At 37.7% G+C, this 21,280-nt stretch overlaps 1 protein-coding gene across 1 annotated transcript in view; it reads right to left on the bottom strand.

The window, feature by feature from the left end:
• Window positions 1-21,280, bottom strand: part of ADGRL2 (adhesion G protein-coupled receptor L2) — a 124,965-nt gene that overhangs the window by 26,733 nt on the left and 76,952 nt on the right. Inside the window, exons 4-12 of the mRNA XM_026077908.1 lie at window positions 18,769-18,783; window positions 17,036-17,836; window positions 8,939-9,235; window positions 8,296-8,399; window positions 7,266-7,451; window positions 6,194-6,232; window positions 3,098-3,281; window positions 857-979; window positions 380-585 (exon numbers count right to left, since the gene is read on the bottom strand). Of these exons, the coding sequence (XP_025933693.1) occupies window positions 380-585; window positions 857-979; window positions 3,098-3,281; window positions 6,194-6,232; window positions 7,266-7,451; window positions 8,296-8,399; window positions 8,939-9,235; window positions 17,036-17,836; window positions 18,769-18,783 (1,955 nt within the window). The remainder of the gene's footprint in view (window positions 1-379; window positions 586-856; window positions 980-3,097; window positions 3,282-6,193; window positions 6,233-7,265; window positions 7,452-8,295; window positions 8,400-8,938; window positions 9,236-17,035; window positions 17,837-18,768; window positions 18,784-21,280) is intronic.

Genomic DNA, 21,280 nt, shown 5'->3' with positions numbered 1-21,280 from the left:
ATAGGTTTCCAGAACTTGTCTGAAATCAATGTAAAAAGTTCAAGCGTCATTTAAACTTGCCATCTCAAACAAACAAGAATCTTAACGGTTGATATTTTCTATCCTACTACTAAGGTTAGAGTTAATTTTCATTTAGAAACAAATTAGTCATTTACATTTTCATGTTGATTACTGAATTAGCTTTCATTAAGAATACACTTAAGTTCTAATAATCACTGAACCAGGCTCATTTAATTTTATGTTCACAGACTTAACTAAACTTGTGTCTTTGACCTAGTCCAACTTTTAAAATTGAAATGGAAAAAAGGTTATTTTTCTGCATTGCTTTTTTCTCGTGCTGATTTTATGACCTTCCCGTTAGTTCATTAGCGAAACTCACATCGATGTGCTCCAGAGTGAAATGCACAGGATCAGTCAGGTACACCCGGCTCGACTCCTTGTTGATGGAGGCTGCGATGACGTGGGAGTTCACCGCGATGGTACTATTCCGCCCAGCAAAGTCGCTGCCCAGCTTTATGGTTGCATTTTCCGTACTGAGAAAACGTCCCAAACTTTTGTAAATGATGAAAACCAGTTTTGCTAATCCTACAAAAGAAAAACTCCCATCATCATGCCATGAAATTCATACTCATCAGAGAGTGCAATCTGTAATCTAATGAATGGAAAATGAAGTATCAGTAAACAGAGAGGCATTCTCAGGCTATAGATTGGAAGAAAAATGCCCAGGTACCCACTACCTTTAAAAAAAAGTCACTAACAGTCTTCTTTTGTTTTGTTTTCATTTTTTAAGTAGGGGGGAGAATGCAGTTTTTATAAAACTTAATGGAGGTGTCAGTGTTAGGCGCCCAGGACTCACCGTTCCTGCTGTTCTGCTTCACGGTGCTTGCAGAGAGCTGAATCGAATTGCCGCCTTTACTGCCCTGAGGAAACTTCAAGTCCTGCACCTGGCCCTCAGTAATGAGCACTGCAACATCCAAAACTAGGCGGGCCAGAGAAAAAACAAGTGGTAAAAAGAAGGATGAAGAAAAAGTCTTTTGGCCAGATTGCAGTATGCCTGGAGATGGTATTTTCCCCCTGCCCTTTCTTTAATTTCCTCACACGGCGGTCCTTATTTGCCTCTGTAAGACAGATCTCTACTGGCATATTTCAACCACACAGACTTAGATTCTTTATATTTTAACTAAACCTAGTGCATGCTACTGAAATGACAGCCCTATAATAGTGAAAACATGACATCAAACCTTTTTTAATGTGTGCTCAAAAAACCCCTCTTAAAAATACCACAAACACAAGTGTTGCAGAGAAATGTTTATTTGGAAGCTCCGTAAACCTGTACAATATCCACTGATCTAGAGCTCTGAGTATTGATTTAGATATAATAAGGTTTTGAAACAGTCAGCAAATGAATAGCTAAATACACCTAAGCAGCATATTTAGTGAAATCAGTATTCATATCTAAAGAAGAGTCTAATATTTTTTTCTAATTCTAATTTTAAAAAAAGGTTTATAATAAGACATTTTATTTGTCCGCTAAAAAAAAGTATTTTAAAGTGAAAGCTCAGATGCAATTCATCCTTACTTAAGTTCTAATTTTATACCACATTATATGTAAAGGAGCTTTCACGGGATTACCACTGAAGGCTGGATTCTTTTGGATCTGGAAAATCACATAGGTCAGGGCAGTCAATTTATTATCAAATATCTGTGTTATGTTAAACTGGGTACATAGACCTACAAAAGGTATGGAATTTGTGAATGATTTCTGATTCTCTAAAACACCTATACGGATGTGTGTTCAGAATTTAGCACAGGCCTATTCAGTTTTGCTTGAGACCAGCAGTGTACTACTAATCACGACTTGAAGACAGCTTATGATAAGCAGCGATGGTCAAACAGCCTGCTGAACTCAGTGGACCTGCTTATTTACATCCTAACTGAGATGTCTAGCTATATTGTCTGTGTTAAAGGAGCATCTGCCTTAGAAATGAAATATATGATAGTTGGGAAAAGGTTCTTTGCTGTTTTAAGCAAAACCAAAGTAAGTACATTATTTAAGGCCTCTGTATAAGTGAGAAGAAATACTAATGGCTAATTCCAGCCCAGACTCTCAGAGGATTTTCTGCAATTCTACCCACATTCCTTCAGAACCAACTGGTGCAGTTACTTCAGTAACAGATTGTAACACCCTTCCTGACCCCTTCCCAATATCTTCCTCCTCAGATAAAAACTAAGCAGAATCATCTTCTACAGTTACAAATACGCAGACATCGAAACGTGAATTTAAAGTCTAATTTCTACACTCTATTTCAAGTCTCTATCTTGGTACCCCTTCAAATTAGCAGACTTTCAGCTTCCTTGTACCTCACTGAGACGTCATTCATCACCGTAATAAGACAAACGATTTTAATTTTATGCATAGCAATGAYTTTTGCTATAACACAGCCCATCTCCCAATATTTGCACATCTCTAATACTAAACTCCTTCATTTCTCTGTCACCACTTAAATTTTAAATTATGCTCCAACTATCTTCAGCTATTCTGCAGTCTCTGGAGCATAGCTATTCTGCATTATGGGAGATGTAGTCCACTGAACACATTTTTACCTGAAGGCAGTCATGTTTAATATAAACATTTGGCCGATGTTCTGAGTGCCTAAAATATTTAACCAGCAAAGCGCAATGCAAAAAGTAATTTAAATTCATTAGGAATAGATTATATATAATAGGAAAGCATTTCTGCAGCTCTGCAGAAAGCAGTTACCTCAGAAAAATCCATACTCTGCCATTTAAGCACTCTTCATAGCCTTACGTTCTGCTAATGATTTTTCAGTGGTAAATCAACTTTGCAACATCAACTACTTTACATTTTACAGTGTATTAATAATACTAAAGAAGAACGCTAATTTTGTAGAACTATACAAGAAAAGCACTTCTCTGCTTAGGAGCACTTTTTTTCTACACAGGCAGGTATAGCTTTCTAGCAAATGCTGCATAGCTCAGCTTTCAGAGAGTATGTGGCTATCGAGAATATGTTTGTTGTTTTTGCATAATGCAATGCAGAGCACTTGAAGTTATGCTTGAAAAGAAATTCACTTACCAATATTTTCTGTGGGCATTGAGACTCTAGTTGGTTCTAAGAGATTATCAGCCAAGACAAAAGCCCCTTCTTCTAAAGTATCAAGTAACATGGTTGCTGCATGGGCTTGTTCAGAAGAATTCATATCTTTCCAGGACTCTAGAGCTTCAGGCCTGAGCAGGTTGTCCACTGTATCAACAATTGCCTGCATTCATTAGAAAACTATCATTAGGTCTGACTGCCCCAGGCAGCTGGGGAAAATTTCCAACATTATCTGGTGACAATTATAATACTTAACTGTCAGAATGATTTACTGTGATTTAATGGCACTAGAAAACTATTGCCAACATAAAAATATTTTCCATCCCCTTGCTGAATTAGCATTAACAGAAGCGCAGCCACTAGTACTGTGTTGTCCCTAAGTGGTAAACATGCATATTTGACTCATCTCATGTCAGATATAAAGAAGTCTTATTAATGTGCTGAAAAATTTAAAAATAAATGCTACAAGTTTTGCCCGAAGCTTTCATCTTAAAGTTAATGTCAAAATACATAACTTCTATTTAAAAATACTAATGCCAAAAATGGCATTCTGTAGTTTTGGCTAACTTAAGACAACTCATGCAGCTAGAGCACCATAAACTGCTTGTCTATGACAAACTGCCTTCTTTATTACAGGAGGCATGAAATGAAGCTGACTCAGTGGATATAAATTAACCTGGGCCACTCTCACTCCCCCTTCTGTTCCTGTACCTGTTCATAGATATTTAAAAAGATTACTAACTCCCATTCCTGCACAAAGGTCAGTTTAAAAAGGAAATCAATAGAGCAAACAAGATGTCCACTGACTGTCCCTGTTATCAGTGAAGGCAAAACTGTAAAACTGAGTAAAGCTGCCATTTAAAAAAGTCTGTCTTGTAACAACTCTATCATCGTGTTTTAAGGTTCATTAAGCTGCATATAAAGTAACAGTAAATAAGGAGGAAAAAAGAATTCAGAGACATCGTTACATTATTTTTACAAAATAATTCAATCAATCACAGTAATCAGTTAATCAATTGAAGGCAGGCTCTTACAATAATGCATAATGTAGCTGTGCATTGAGTATGCTGTGCATTGAGTATGCCATGCATTGCTGAAACACCATGTTTACTCTGTCCCATTTACCTACTCATAATGTGTCCTTAAGCATATGTATAATTTGTTTGATCAATTTAAAAGCATTGGGAATGGAAACAGAACATGTTGTACAAACAAAAATATTTTGCTCTGGAATACTGTATTGTGGAAATAAATGAATAGAAAAAGTTGGTCGAGACTATTGTCAGAGCAAGATTAATTAGCCTAATCCATTTTAATATCCTCTTTCTGTCTGCACTGTGAGCCACCACGACCTTCCTGGCAGGTGGAAGATACTTCGAAGTGGCATTAAAGCCTTTTTTCTTTCTCTAATGGGAGACAGAATAGTCAAAATGCTCACACTGATACTGCTGCAGCCATTAACTAGAGTGGAACAGAAATTGGTCTGCAGAGGCCAGATTCATTAGTCACCAAGAAATACAGATTGGAGCCTCTAATCTGAGGTACAAATGAATCCTCTGTCACAAAGCGGGAACTTGCTTCATTTGCATAGTGTAAGCCAGCTTTTGAGTTGTAATTTCAAGAGGTTTATTAGTCTTATCTGAGCAGGGAAGCCCGTTTGAGACCTACAGAAAATGACACTGGTCAGAAATGAAGGTTGTGCCAAAGTTTCTTGTGTATCTCTGCATAGGGCTGATGGTATGCATTAATTAATATGAAATGCTTTTTATTTATTATGGAATAATCTAACTCTGGCTTTTTCATTGGAATCAGAATGGTCATCTGTGCAATGATACTTCTGAGGCATTCTCTCCCCTCAGACAAAAGAGACATGGAAGGTGGAAAGACCACGCTGCCCCTGCAACGCATCAGTCTAGGCAACTCAATTACTGTTCTTCACACAGTAATATTTATTACTAAAAATTAAAGTATGAAAATTCAGTTTACTCCAACAATACCTGCTGGATTACCCTTTATTATGAAAAATCATGTTTTCTAATCAAAAACTATTAAAATTATTATTTGTGAAGTGAATTTCTCTCCTGATCTTTGTTTCTTTTTGTTGATTTATTGCTGTAACTGGTCATCTCCCATCCCTTTTCTAGGCTGCAGGATGAAAGAGAGAAGGACTGTACAGAGAGCTGTCTCTTCAGTAAGTCTGCCTTATTTTATTATGTTGCAAAGTATTTCCAAGTTCTTTTTAAAAATCATTCTTACATTTAATCTCAGAGGGTACAAGTAAAACCCAGTGTTTTAAAAGAAACTTTGAAAAAATATGCAGTAAAATTTTTAAGAGCCTCCGACTTGATCTATTCTAGGTCTTCTTCTCTCTTCTTAACAGGACTGGGGTGGCATTACTGGCATTGTATCACAGAGTAGGAGCTGACAACTACAGACAATCATTCTGCAGAAGATGAAAGAAACTGAAAATCAGGCAACATATAGCCTGGTTAGTGGGATATACTGGCATATATTGGCAATATATTAGCATATATTGCTTGGCATATATTTTTCTAGTGAAGTTGGAGAAATGTTTTTCTTTACATTTTATCCTGAAATTGCTGAATCTGGCCTTTGTAAGAACTCTTAAAACTGTAAGAAAGAGTGATTTTACTAGGTATAAAAATGCACAAGGAACAAAGCAGGCTATATAATGTAAATTTTTCATGCAAGTAAATTTAGTCTAACCAGTCTTTGATATAAAAAACTACCAAGGTGAAGGAATTTCTGATCAGTTGCCAGCTTTTTCCTCTACCCAAAGTCATATTACAAGGAAAGAAATGTTACTTCCAATTCAGATAATAACCATTTCTGTTCTTATACTTTTGAGAAAGTGGAGGTAAAAGAGGTATAAAATTTGATCTTTTTCTTTTCTGAGAGTTTTATACCTGTGCAAAGCCAACATTTGTACAGTTGATATGGGGCACAATACACATTTATCAAAGACTGAAATACATAGGATCATGCAGCAAGATGATAAAGCGTGGCAGGTTGCTGAAGCAGGGAGAAAGCAGGGTGACAGCACAGGAGAGATACCTTAAGGTAAGCCCTGCATGTCTTCTCTCGTTTTTGGAGCTTTTTAGTAAGAAAAAAGAAAATCAGAAGTTAGACACATTCTGGAAAGCTTCAGAAATATCCAAAAATTAGTCTGGTGTTTCAAATCCCAAACTTGAACTATAAAGAGTCTGGACATTAATATAGTTTCTGTCCAATGATGACCATAAAAAATCATCATACAGGAAACTTTTCTTCCAAACCTTAATACAGATGCCTAGATATCTTTGCCCAAAAAGTGGGATTTCTGTGAAAAGGTYGAAGGAGAAAAATCCTGTGTGAGCACCTGATTTGTCTCTGGGCAAACTCTTTTAAGGGTAGCTAGGGATTTTAAACAAAATTATTGTCAAAATATTGAAGGAGTAGAAGGATCTCTCTAAAGTAGGCTGAAAAATGTTTCATTTGTAGCCTGTTGACTAAACTGAGGCAAGGAAGAGACCATGAAGTATAGCACTTCCTTTGAAAAAAACAGGAACGATATCACTTTTGTGACTTGCAAGTAAAACACTAAGACATAAGTTTTCTCCGAAATAAGGTTTCCTAATTCCAAACATGGGGCAGATTTTTAATATACCAATTTTAACTAATGTTGTATCTTAAAAAGGCTAAGAAAGTGCTATTATTCTGTAGGAAGTCAGATCAAAACAAAATCCTGCACCTATGCAGAATTCCACTGATTTTATTATATATTCAGGCTGATCATTAAAATGATCACTGGACAAAAAAACTGGACAAAAATACTGATTTGTTATGGAATTTCTGAGAGCTAGTGCCCATTTCCCTCACATGAGTTATAATGTACTCCATATTCTGATAAGGGACATACAGCTATTCTGTTTTTAGGACAAGTCAGCTATGGTGAATTATAGCATATCACCTACAGAAGGGAATTTAAACATTCTATTGCGTATTTACTGCTGTTTCCTCTCACATGTTTATTCCAGAATTAAAAGCACGCAGGAGCAAAGTATGCATTTGGCAGTAATATTTCTGAAAGGAAAAAAACCCAAGGGCAATGGTTATCCCAGCAGGGGTGAGGAACAGAGGTGCGTACCTTGTTATAACTCCTTCCCGCAGAGTCTTTCTCACTGGGCCTCAGTTCCTGCAGCTGAGCATCGAGAATGTCCACGAGCTGCTCCATCAGCCTCACCGAGGAGCTGACATCCCCGGCAAACACTGGTCCTTTGGTGTGTTTAGCCAGTTCATTGGCCAGACTAGCAGCATTTTCTCCACTTCTGATCTGAAATGACAATTTATATTTTCTCAGCAGGATCCCTTGTTCTGCTTGCGGCTCCTAATTCCAATTCCCCGTACACCTTTGTTGTGGTGAAATAACCATTTGCACATACATTCAAATCTGCAACTAATTGAGACCAATAATGTTYTCTTTATCTCAGAAGATTAAAGGTTCTTAGATCCGTGACACACAAAAGCAGTTCTTAACAGCCATCAAAACCAGAAATCAGACTGGGACTTTTGGGCTAGATCTTCTGTTTCATCCTCACTTTTATTTTACTGCCATTATTAGACACTAAGAAATCTATTTGTTCATATCAGTGCTTGAAGCATTTGAAAGTCAAGTAGCCTGGTACTGACAACAAATTATCCAGTTTTCATAAACTTAGTAAATCTCAGTAGGGAGGGAAAACAAAGAAAGTGGCTCTGTGCTCTAATCATACTGTTATTAATGCACTCATATAAAAAATCTATTTATTACAGTATAATTTTTCCCTAACTAAAAAACTGCTTTTATACCACACATCTTGCTGTGTGATTTACAATATTTGATTCATTAAGCAAATACAGCTTTTGTTTTTTGAACACAAGGCAAGCTATTTTGCTTTAAATAGCGATGAAATTCCATGAGCACAGATACAGCACAAGAACTTAGGGCAAGAGCTTACCAGAACCCACACGTGAACCCAACTTTTGATAAATGCTTTACACACCAAGCATGTGTAACACCTTCTATTCTAAATGAGTACAGTAATAGAGATGGTTTCAACAAACAAACTGAATTATTAACGCTCAGAGTTAAAATCCTTAATCACCAGTGTATGTCGTATTAAAAGGTTCCAACCAACCTTTTGCGCCAGCTGGTTCACCCAGTGCGAGGTGCAGTTGCTGAGATCGGGGCCTTTGGGGTTCCACGTTCCAGTTAAAACCACACAGAGATACGAGGCCGTTCCTACAACAGATGTAGAAAGCTACAGTGAAACTGAAACCATTTTTCTGCATGCATTTAGGAAATCAGCTACAATGTACTCCTAACAGATGCTAAATTCTGAATACCACTAATGGAAGTAGTTGACAATAATTGACAAAAACGTTAAGAAAATAATGTAGATTACAAACAGCAATAAAAAAGTCAGTGAAAAGTACCAGACGTTTTCTGCAAACAAACAAAAAGCCCTTGATTTTTTCTGGAGCTCATCCAGAGGGGAGCTCATAACGAGAAAGGCAGCTGTAAGCATATTTCACAACCATCCTCAAGCAAAGACCTAAAATTTGACCTGGATTCTCAAAGAGTATGTGCAAGGCAATTCTGCACCCGCGCTCAAATGTCTTTTATAGACTGCAACTTGACCACTGCCTGTAGATACTGCATTCTCCAAGCAACAAAAAAATCATATGACAGCTTGAGATTAAAAAAATTCACCGTGAGAGAGCTGCACATTGCTTTTGAAACATCTGCTTGAAATCAAGATACATTTTTAAAGGCAATACCTCGTGTTCCTTTGGGGCAAGGGCGTTCAACCATCATTCCTCTTTGTGTCTGAGGCCAGCTAATCCCCCTAGCCTCAGTCGGTTCACAGAATCTCTCTGGCAAAGGGAAAAAACTTGTCACAGGAGGAATTTTGGTTGTGGAAACTGGTGGTGGTGGCTTGGGTCCTCTGCTTCCTTCCTTCGTTCCTCCGGCTAATGTTGTGCTTACAGGACCTTTCTGTGATGTAGTGCTAGTGGTGGACACYGTGGTTTTGTATAGCTCTGCAGAAGAAGTTATTGTCACTGCTGTGGTAGGCACTGCACAGAGAAAATTAGAGTAATAATAAAGTAAGTGATTTCAGAATTATCAAAAAAAGTTTTTTAAATGTCATTTATGTGTTTTTAAAGGATTCTCTTGTGTCTCCTTTTCTTTATCTCAATATTACTCTTATTGCTATACTGGATGCTTAAGATATAACACTGAATGAGTTTTAATTTTTTTTTTTAATCCCAGCTCATACCAGTATGATGTTTCAACATGTTCTCTGAACAATCTCTTCCATAATAAAAATTGATAGCTACATTTCTGAAGGCTGAAAGGCAATACTAGTGAGTTATCAGTACATAACAAACCTAAAGCAATTAAAGATTTCTTAATCACTTCTGGAGAAAGAATAACTCAATAGACAGACTCATTTGAATCAGCATGCCGTAAACATTACAGTTCAGCTTTAACAGCAGAAGTAGTGGGCTGTAACTAACTAGACCATTTTAAAAAGTAGACCCCAAAACTTCAAGTCACCCACTACACACCTTCCAGGAAAATAATTACTATAACATCTTCCTACCCGGCAGTCATTCTGCTTGAGAGGCTCGTAGCATGCCTGATTACCTCCAAACACAAGAGAAGCATAGCAGGTACGTGCTGTTTTAGTGCTTGAACATTTCAGGCTTTAACATCCTTTTTTGATAAAGCAGGTATGAAGATACAACTCATTCAAGCCAGTGGCAAGCACACAGTTTAATTGCTGATGAAACACTAGGCTTGGTTTAGGCCAAATCTTTTCTGACTGAGACTCACAACTGGTTTTTCCACTGACCCACGGAGGAAATGAACTGTTGGAACTGATGAGCTACACCCACAGCTATTTAATTTTTTGGGGCGTTAGAGAGATAACACTAGTTAATACTACTGGAGATAATATTCTGTAATTTCCGTTCATCACCTTGAAATGTATATTGAGCAACAGTTGAAACAATGCAAGTGAGCAATGCAATTGAAATACTTATCATTAATTATTTCCAAATCTTCATTAGCATTCAMAGTGTTTTATAGGCACATAAAAGCACAGATCCTTGTGCTGGGGAACAAATAAGCTCATATCAAGTCTGCTTTTTATATCCTTCCTGATATAGAAATAAATGAAGCTAATTTTAGGATTAACTTTAGTGCATAAAGTGAGGTGGGKTTTTTTTTGCTCTTCGGCCCTTGAACTCTGACTTACTGAACAATGTATGCTCTTAAATTAAGCTACAGACAAAAACAAAAGAAAAGATGCCTAGCTTTCATCCAGCGGATGTTTTTTAAGTTTGTGTTTTGAATAAGATTAACTTTCAGTAGTTTGGAAAATAAACAACTATTATTTCAAAATCCTCTTTTAATTATATCCCAGTTATAACAATTTTTTACGAGTTTCATCAGTTTATGTTGTTGTTTCTATATGAATTTAGAGTGGAGTTTTTGAACATCAGAATCTATTTCTAAAGAGCATGTGCAAAGATGTTCTTTTTAACCCTTTCTTGCTCACAGGTGAGAAACTTCTTCAGAGAGTGTCTTCTGTCCAGTCTAATTCTTGGCTGTTTGAAAACAGCCCATGTAATTGTGAGGAACTTCTTGTGTAGCCAGCTACTGCGAAAACCTGTTCAAATCTTTGTATCTGTGCTGCAAGTGTTTGCCTGACATCTTGGGCAACTGCTGTAATTTCCTTTTGATTACAATGCAACCGGCCTGCTACCGCTTTCCCAACTCATGTTTGCCCAAAGCATCGCAATCGCTTGCAGCAGCGTCAGGCAACTGCTGCTCAACCGGGTCCCAGGCAAGAGGAGCTGCTGGGGGAAGGGGAACGAGGCAGGCGACGACCAGTTATTCCCATCATCCCCTAACACACTGCGCAGGTTAGTACATTTTAATCACTGAAATCAGTATTAGCAATACTGCTAACAGTACGCAGTCCTGTAGCGCTTAGGCTACCTTTGCCTCAGGAGTGAAACAGCCCTGTAGGAACTCGTACCAAGTGCCGGAAGTTTAGCAGTGAGGTGACCATTTTCAGGACATATTTTGTGCTGAACCCTGAGCTAAGATATTCTGCTGTCATTATGCAGCTTTAGGTACACCAATTTTAATGCTAGTCATTAAAACGAATTCTAAAGCATATCAYCTATGTTGCAAATATGACCCACATAGCTTAGCAGTAATACATACTTTTGAAACTTATTTAGGAAGACCTTCTAGGAAAATCACTTTAAACCACTTCTCTCACAAAACTAAAAGAATACAGAACATTTCTAAGAGATTTCCTCTTGTTTTACATATAAAAAATGGAGAACTCCATATATTTAAGAATGCACCATGGAAYGTCAGGCAGCGCTGGAAGTCTTGGAAAGGAGAAAGTTGAAAAAACAAGACCCAACCGAACACACCACTTTAGGAATACATCTAGCATTTAAAAGGCAGATCATTTTGTTTTTAATGACCTATTGGGGAACTTAATCTGCAAGGTCATTGTCCTGGGCTTTAAGCAGACACATGATAGCTGCCACCACCTGATGTTTCTCGTTCTGCAAGCCATGGGTGATGGCATCTGCAGGCTCCCATACACTGTCTTTCACAGTGCTTTACAGATATAAGATAATGGCAGTGATTATTAATAAGCTGCAACTAAGAAGAAGAACAATCTCCATTTAGGGGTTATTAACCTATCACTCCAAGCAGCATGGATGAGACTGTAAAAGGCTGAAGATATGTAATTTTTGTCCAATTCCAAAACAGCAGGTTTTACAATGTGAGATTCTATTTTGGACTTTTTGACTGGGCTTGTCATGCCAAGGAGAAAAATAAAACTTCTGCTGCCTTCTTTCCTTTCTTCTTCTTCTTCTTCTTCTTTTTTTTATTTTTAAGAATAAGTCTGTTTCATTGTCAGCTGCAGACAGTCTTTGTAAAATAAAAAATAAGAAAAGAATAACAGGAAGAAAATTCAAAGACAGAAGTAGAGGATAATTAATTTGCATTTGTTTCATGCATTACTTACCAGCTGATTTAAATAGTTATGCATACTATCTGTTTCTAAAAATGAAGATGCCACTGGAGTAAAACTTAACACCTGTTTAACAGTGTGATGTCTATAAAAAAACATAACACAATTGCCCAGGACAGCAGGGAATAGTAACTTTGTTTCCCCAACTGACAGAGAAGAGTAGATTTAGAGAAGGCATTAATTTTGAAGCTATTTGGTATTGATTGCTAACAGGTTTCAACTCTAAGTAGGCATTAAATACTTAAGAAAAAATCTGATGTTAGATACTAAAATCTTATTGAAATGCCTAGATGATGCATCACTTCTGAAATTCTAATGGTTCCMTTTTCATCTCCCTTTTCATTCATTTCATCTCTAGATGATTTTAGAAATTGGTTGCATTGATTTTTTAGTTAAACGTATGTTTTTATAGGTCAGACATTTAAATGCATTTGGACATCTGAGAATACAGACGCCCACTTTCCTTTTCAAAACGTGTCACACACTGAGCTAGCACGCAAAGCAACGGGGATCAGAAACCTATGGCAGTCGGGATCTCCCTGCCTTCTGCTGACTCCTGCTAATGTGCCTAACTGTTTTTATGCTTCAGTGCATAAGGGGAAGCCACTAAGACTTTCTTAATTACCTATAGTTTCCAGCTATTATTCTGGCCAGCATTCTATTGACCCTGCCAAATCCCATTTAGTTGAAAGCAAAATATTTACACAGCCATTTCTAAATTTATACCTGTAAATGGTAATAAATATGCTACAAAATTAGCAAAATAGCTATGATTAAGAAATGTGCTATCTGGTCCCCATTATGCTGTCTTTATTTGTACAGCCACTCTTTAATCAATCTGTAGGATAGCAGATTCGAGATAACAGCAAAGAGCTGATTTACTTAACAATTTGCTGCATGACTTCATCGTAGATTCTTGGGAGTTGCAAAGATTTATCTGCACTAGCTTTCTACTATTTTAAGCCATCGGTGATGGTACTCTCAAGGGTTTTGCTCTGTCCACACGCACAACATCCATATTTTCCTGCAGTGATCCAATAAAACTTAATGATGGGTATCATGGTACAAAAGGGGAGACTGAACTCCAGTTTGAACAGCTTTTCACAGTTAGTGTAAATTGGAATAAGTACAGATGAAATCTTTCCCTAACGCACTAAAACATAACAAAAGGGTTTATCTTCTTTTTGTTACCAAGGAAACCTTACAATGTAATAACTCATTCACTTTTTAGGAAGAAAATTCCCTTCAGTCTTCCTGAGTTTTTTAATTTAAAATTCCTTTAAAAATTCCTTTTGCCAACTAGGATTCTTCGGGTCCCCTGAATACCCCTTTAGAAAGAATGTATGGGACATACCCATTAAACTTACCAAGCATATATAAAAAAAATTGTTTTGAATTTTTAATAGCTGCTATTTGCAGGACCTGATACATTTTATTACTAATTTAAGGTTTTTAATTTTAAATATAATTTTTTCATTTAACCTTAGAAAATGTGCTGTTCTGTAACATTTAAGCGGTATTTGTCAGCCATATCTCCGAATATCATTTATAGATCTATGTAGTGTAATATATACAGTACTCTGTTCCATGAGAACAGAGAAGAAAAAACAACAGATAACGAATGAAGTCAAGGCGGAGCATTCCTGAGGGCAGAAAGAGCCAGCAAACCCAATTTCTAGGGTAAAAGGGTAGCTTGGCTGCAGCGTCCTTAGTTTTAGAAATCTGAAGCATTTTCTGAAGATTAAGAATATAAGGATATGGGGAGCCTGTAACATACACAGCTGCAATAGGGGGAGATAGTTTAGGTTTGCAGCAAATGCAAGGTCAACATTAGGTTAATTACAGTGGTATTTCAGAGGTTTCAATGGGCACATTTAAAACTGAAAGAAAAAACAGAAAGAAAAAAGGCAGATTTGGAGTCACAAATGAATCCAGTATTTTGGCCTTGGGAGCAAAGTAAGAGTTCGAGGTCAACAGCGTGACTCAAAGGTGACAAAGAAGTCTTTCTATAAGGGAAGACAACTTGTTTTTGAAGCACTTGATAGTAAGAAGTTACGGCGTAGACAAGCACTGGTAGCCAAGACAGATAGATGGGAAAAAAATAAATCAGCGAGTGTCTATATATCATTATTGCTCCCACARCAACAGAAGGAACACAGACAGCTGAGTTTTCCACGATGGCCCCAAGTTATCCATTCGAACAGGAAAGGCCAGGACTTCCAATTTTGAGGCACTGACCTTGTGACACCATTAAATACTGGATATTAAAGTACCATCACAAAAGACAGCAAAAAAGAAGGTTCTCATGCTAGCAGACATAAAAAATGTTATCCTAACACCTATGTCTTTGAGTAGATGGTTAAGAAATCTGAGTCGACCCGACAGATCAGAACAAAAGAAACACAAAAATATCCTTCATCAAATATATGTATGAGCAGAAAATTTGATCTAACTCCACATGAGATAAAAAAATCAAAATGTGTATTTCATATGCAGAACCTTATACTGCACAACAATGCAAGGATTGATCTTCAATTTATATAGATTTTATTTTGAAACAAAGAGGAACTGAACATATAATACAAATAAAATACAGAGTCAGGAAATGTACAGAATCTCTTTATGGTTTTATAGTAGTACATCTCAAGGACAATCATATTAGATAATTTTTTCTTTAATTTGGTATATCTTTAACTACAGGCAATTGGCTTAGGCTGAAGAGGAAATGAATTAAAACATATTCTTAGATCTGCCATATACAAATCCACACAAAATTAAACTACTGGGTATTGGCTTTATGAAGGAAAAAATACTTCTTCTGAATATATGCATCACACGTATATTCAAATAAACGTAATGTCTTTCTATAGCCTCTATAGTTAAAAAGGGTCAGGAGCAAAATGTATTTATTGAGCCCATAATGCATGTAGAACTAAAAGCCACAAAGCACTCAACAAAATATTCTTTCTGCATCTTCATGGGTGAAYGGGTGAAGCGCTTAGATGAGAGGCGAGCACCCTGCACTGTGCCCCGGACCCGGCTCGTCCAGCTCCGGCTGCACTCAGCTGCCTCACGTGCCGCCTTCTGCACATGGAAACCCAGGAGCAGCAAGGGGGGCTGGTGGACGCCCAAATCTCTTTCTGGCCCCAGGTGGGATGTGGCCATGATGTGTACTGTAACTCAGTACCTTACAGACTCTCTCATAATAAAAACATTAGGAAAGGTCTTGGGGTCTATTAAAGCCAAGGAAGGACCCTGCAAAGCCCTTTTGTACCTTGTTTAACAATTTTTGCCCCARTGAAGTGACTTAAAGATTAGCTTTTGCCACATTTATGATGTATGCTTTTATTAAYGTGATACCAACCTGGAACAAACTCTAGGGCAGTTGTCTGAATGGCAACAGCTACTTAGAACCTGCACCTCCATCTTCTCCTCCTACTTCTAAAGCTTTGGAGAATTTGCATCATCACCTCAGTTAACCCAGACGACAAGTGACATGCATGAGAATGCACGAAAATGAAAACAATAAAGTTTTTCTCTAATTACATAGGTGGGTACATCTACGCTAAGAGCAGTCCCAAAGCCTCCCTCGGGAAGGGGCTCGCTTCCTATGCAGCCAGCAGATCTTGCTGGAAGACTGGCCAGGTGGCCCTCGAGACCATACTTGGATCTGCAACACTGCAAGCTTCCTAGTGTATCCTCACCTGGCTCTGGAGAGCACTAATATATTAGCTTAAAACTGTCTTGTTCTGGTATAYTGTATAGACTTGCATGTCTAGCAACAGCTATACCAGAATGTATTGATGTAACTGCGTATACACTGCATAGTTTGTACTGCTGTGCACGAACCAGCTTAGCTGAAGCAGGATAGCTACCTTTCATGTTAAGAAGCCATTATTACTACCTTTTGGAAGTAGAAAAAGGTCTGTTAAACATGCATACCAATTAGAAGAGAGAAGTGAAGTATTACCTTCATTACTAAAGCAGCTAATCAAAATTCTATTCTTTTTTGCATGCATCTTCCTCTGTCACAGAGTATTTCTCTTAAAATTTACTTTCTCCCTTAGGTGCTAATATCTGGCTGTGCCTATTCATGTCATTCTTTTAGGGATATCTGAGTCCTAAATGCCTGCTTTTTTCTGTTCACTTTTGGCAGTTAGTGTCTTGCCTTCTAGGTAGTTGTTCTAACTTCAAATCAAATGAATTGCAACTGTAATGGACTTACCAAGAAAACTGCTACAAAGATGCGAGATAATCTTGTCTAACCAGACATTAGAAACTGTGAAAATAAGGCTGCAAAAAAATATTTATCCTTGGTATTGCACATTAACCCCATACACCTCCTCTGGGACTTCCCAGCACACGTCACTCTCAGCTGCTGGCGCCATGAAGTTAAAAGGTCTGCACATGTGTTGTAATCAATTTAAAAGGCAGGTAACATGGARCAAACACAAACATGTTTCCGGCTCAGCGTGAATGAACTAAAACTTACTTCAGCTACAGAAAGTTAAACTGACTGCTAGTGTAAAGTAAATAATGCCCCAGCTCATTCTCAGACACAGACATATTATATTCCTGTATAAGAAAAGGAAAAAAATCCAAGCCTGTAAACCAAATAATTCTCTTTCTTCACAGRTTCTGTTAATTTGCCTTGCACCAGCGTAACTCCGCGCTGCCCAGCATCATGCTGAGAAACCCTCCTGGCCCTTCTGCCAAAAGCTAAGTCTAAGACCCGAGACATCTTAGCACAGCAATCTGAGTGGAAGTACACAGAGATTACGAATGAGAAAACCCAACATCTTACCTTGGGCAGGATCAGGTGGGCCAAACTCCAAAGAATACCGTAGAATGAAATTGTTATTCCACACATACAGCTGGTTGTCTCGGGGGTTGTAATCCACTGCRGCAATGTACTGATACTGGTTGGGGAAGGGAAGGTCGATGTGCTCGCCCCTGCTCAGCCTGGTGTTGTAGATGTAGTCGATGGCGTTCCTGCCTGTTTCGCTTTCGTTGTCTTGATACACCGACCGGACGACGTAGAGGACTCCGCATATCATAAAAGCATTCGACGCTGCCCGTTTGTCGTACGTGGTTTCCCACGTGGCTTCAAAGCGAAGGGTGTAGGGATTCAGCTGGCTAATGACGATCATCCCGTTGTTTTGCTCCGTGGCATAAATCACCCACAAGCCATTTTCATCAACGGCCAAGTCAATGTCAGTCTTTCCTCCCCATCGGTACGGAGAAGTGTCGTGGTAATTAGCGTAATTGATAATGGCCTCTCCGCTCTTAATTCTAGTCCTCAAGTCAAATTTTACTATGTTCCTAGTTCGTTCTTTGTTAAAAAAGACAGCACCGTCATACACTACAAATCCAGTACCATCCACTCGATTTGGAAGTTTATATGTTGTCTGCTGGCGTCCATTTTGGAAGTCCTCTAAAGAAGCATATTCTATCAAAGTATCGGTGCGGTACGGAGTCCACGGCATGAAGTATATTTTATCTGCAGCCTGGAGAGGATCTTTGCACCAAGCACCTGCTTTTTGTTCAGCTTCATATAAATACGGTGAGTCCACAATTGCTTTCAACGTCCCCGGGCAAACAAAAACTAACAGTCACAGAGAGAAGTAAGACAAGAATTACGTCAAATTACAACTGTCTCATAATCAAAAGAAAGAAAAAGAAAAAAAAAGCTAGGTAAATCATAATGACTGTGTCAGGAAGAAAAAAAATCAATTTAATTGGCACTGGATTATACCTTATTTTATAATTAATGCAGTTATCACCCTTTATCATCCACTTTTCTTAAAGTTACCATGTTCTTGCTGTACCAGTATGGGAAGTGGATGGGAACATTTTTCACTAGTACAGACCAAGGCTCAATGGCATACACAGACAGCTGAAAATGTAGAGCTACTCTTGCATTTTCATCTTAAGACTTTTAATGAATACGCAATAACGCTCCAGAGCTTTTAACTGGTGTGCAGCAGTGCGCTAGGTCATTTCAGTCCGAAAAAAAATCACTTCGACTTGTTTAGAACTTTAAGAAGTGGGGAGGCTGAAAAAGGAGGTGCCTCGCTTAAAAATAAAGAAACAAAACAAATCATCAGGTATATAGAGAAAGCAATTAGGAGCCGAGAAAACAAAACACAACCAAAGCAATGAATGAAACAGACCAGGAAACCCTGTAACCATGGCATGCTATGGAGAGGGTTCTGGAAGCCAGGCAAGATGACACTTTATTAACGAGAATTTACCCAAGGGTGAGAGAAAGAGAGGGAAAGAAAGACAAAGAGAGAGGGAGAGAAAAAAGCAAGGGAGTCATCCCTCCAGCCCAAGTATTTCAGACACTATCCCCCGCCACCTACTTTAAGCAGCCAAGTCACTTTATTGCAAACAGTCGACTTCTTTATGAGGTGTATTTATGAGATCCTGCTGATTATCGTAATATAAGAGTGTTGTGGGGAAGGGAAGGGAAGAGGTTAACATCCATAAGGCACATAACAAGGAGCTGGGGTTTGGACTGTATACGTTATTTACCTTTTTGCTCCACTTCTATTTTAAGCATCGGAAGAAAAATAAAAAAGTGCAAGGAAAAAAGAAAGAAGATTAACATAAATTGACTATTAATCTAAAGATTAAATTAGTAACAGACGCTAAATATAGGGAGAATAAGAACTGCACTATATTGGATAAAGAGAAACAGACAACAGGAAAACCTAGCAGGAGAGAGATTCTCAGGTTACATAAGTGAACATGGATCAATCATTTTAGTAGATTAAGGAGGCAATACAGATATGTTGGCATGTAGTTTCACTTAGTGAACCTGAATAAATAATGAATGACTTTACTAATGCATGGTATATATACTCTTCTTCTTCTCAAACCCAAAGCATTATGCTGTCAGGTTGATTTTTAAAATGGCACATTAATATAGTATGTATGTGCTAACACACATATACATAGTATATTAATTAGATAATTATAAATCCGAAATACAGTATATTAATTATACAGGTATGTATGTGTGCTTTGGAAACCTTCCCCCCATCTCTTCCCCAGTCATTCCTCTGCTCTTCTTTCTTGTAAAGAAAGCAGTTTGCATCCTTTAGCTCTCCTTAGGTTTTATTTTATTTGTTTTCTTGAATGTTAATCTTGAGAATTTTGTCACTTCTTAGTCTATAACTGCAAAATCAGACTAGAAGGAACAAGCAAAAACATCTAGGAAGAGGAAGCAAAAGCACAGTAAGCAAGAAGAAAAGAGAGGAAAAAATTAACATTTAGTTCTTTTAGATATTCTCCAGCATCACCGATTAAGCCCGAAACAGCAAGCTAGTATGCAAGGACAGTCATACTAAGTGTTCAAAACAAATACCCATCCCACCACCATGCATGGAAAATCATGAAGCAAACCCGATTAGCAAAGTTATATTACTATAGCAATTTTTCCCCAAGGAAGTTTTAAGGAACAAATTACAGGAAGAGTTATAGCTGAAGTCTAGCTAGTAAATAGCTTTCCAATAATTATTTGCAATAAAACCTATTTCACATACTCAGTAGCCTTTGAAGTATGTTCCCTTAGTTTCATAAAATGACCTGGAAAATGACAGTTGTACCAATCTTTATAACAGTATCTGCTGATACCAAGGAAGTGTATCAAAACTATCTGCACAGCTATTACATCTTCAGTATTACGGTATTATCCAGAAAAATGTATTTGTATGTTCCATAAGAAGTTTTGGATTTTCAGCTTCATTTAACAAAATTACATATGATTTTGTGAGAATGGTATTGGCTGATCTAATCTAGTGTTTCTTTAGGAAACAACTCCAAAACTCTTAAGGGGGGGGAAGGGGGAAGAGAGGCGCTTAATATTGTCAAAATGAGCAGTAGTTTTCCTAGCCTTTGTTCATTTATATATCTTCAGGAAACATTCTTGTTTTTTTGCAATTTGTAATTCTTGAGTTATCCGAGTAAACAGAAGATGCAGTCTTAGGTGGATTCCTAGGTTTTCACAATTCAGCGTTAATGACTTTCAGATGATTCTGTCTGTGAACTATTATGCATGAGCTTATTCCTCGCCAAAGAGCAATATTGATATCATACCTGCTTCGAATCAGGAATAGGACAGTGGGAAAAAGACAGGGATAACAAAAATCATTAGTGGCATGTCTGCTCTGAGTGCATTTGTGTAAAGCTGCACAGTTTTCAGGGACAGATGGGCTTATTGAAATAAACAAATGCTGCAAAGTCCAATCAATACAGAGAGAGAGAATGAAACACTTTAAAACGTTTTCTATTGAATTCCTGAGTCCAAAAAGGGCTTAAAATAAAAATGCACTGATGTATAAAATGGTACTTTTGATGTGCTTATTAATAAAAGGGCTGACTTTTCTTACTCAGTCAAAGTGCCARCGTACACTGTGCAGCATAATTGAGAGAAATGTCAAGTATGGTTCTCTCAATTTCTTTGTAATTTAATCAATAACATTCTAATTTTAGGACAAAGCAATGCCTATTAAATTTGTTTAGAATTGTAGTTTTGTTGGAGATCCAACTGAGTATCTCAACAGATTTTTTTTCAACTAAAGAAGATTAGAAAAACATCAGCAATAGGTCTACACTCTAAGATGCAAACACAGGAAGCTTTTTATTAAGCATTTTGTTATGAGGGCAATGAATACAGAACCCAGAGGAAGCTCAATCAATACGCGTGATCATCAAGGCAGCTATGCATTTCTGGAGGCCAGCAAGACATAGAGAAGATCATAAACTGCATTTTGTACAAGGGTGACACACCAGCTCCAATGCATAAAAGCTCCCAACTTTTATCACAAAATCTGGTACTAGAGCTATTTGTAGTCTCCCATGGACTGAAAGGTGTCGCAGYGAGACACAGTAATTTTGCAGTCCTGCCATAACCAAAGATGAAGTTCAGAAAAATAAGAACTATAACCGAACTTTGGTTTCTAGTTTCAAAGTCTTGTGAGCACTAAACACCTCCCTTCCTAGACCCACGAAAGCCCATCCTGCCTTCCTAACCAGTCTCTCA

This window comes from Apteryx rowi, unplaced genomic scaffold (genome assembly GCF_003343035.1).
Source record: "Apteryx rowi isolate R43461 unplaced genomic scaffold, aptRow1 scaffold_467, whole genome shotgun sequence".
Taxonomy (NCBI): domain Eukaryota; kingdom Metazoa; phylum Chordata; class Aves; order Apterygiformes; family Apterygidae; genus Apteryx; species Apteryx rowi.
Note: the sequence above shows the minus strand (reverse complement) of the source record. Positions and strands in the feature narration are given on the sequence as shown.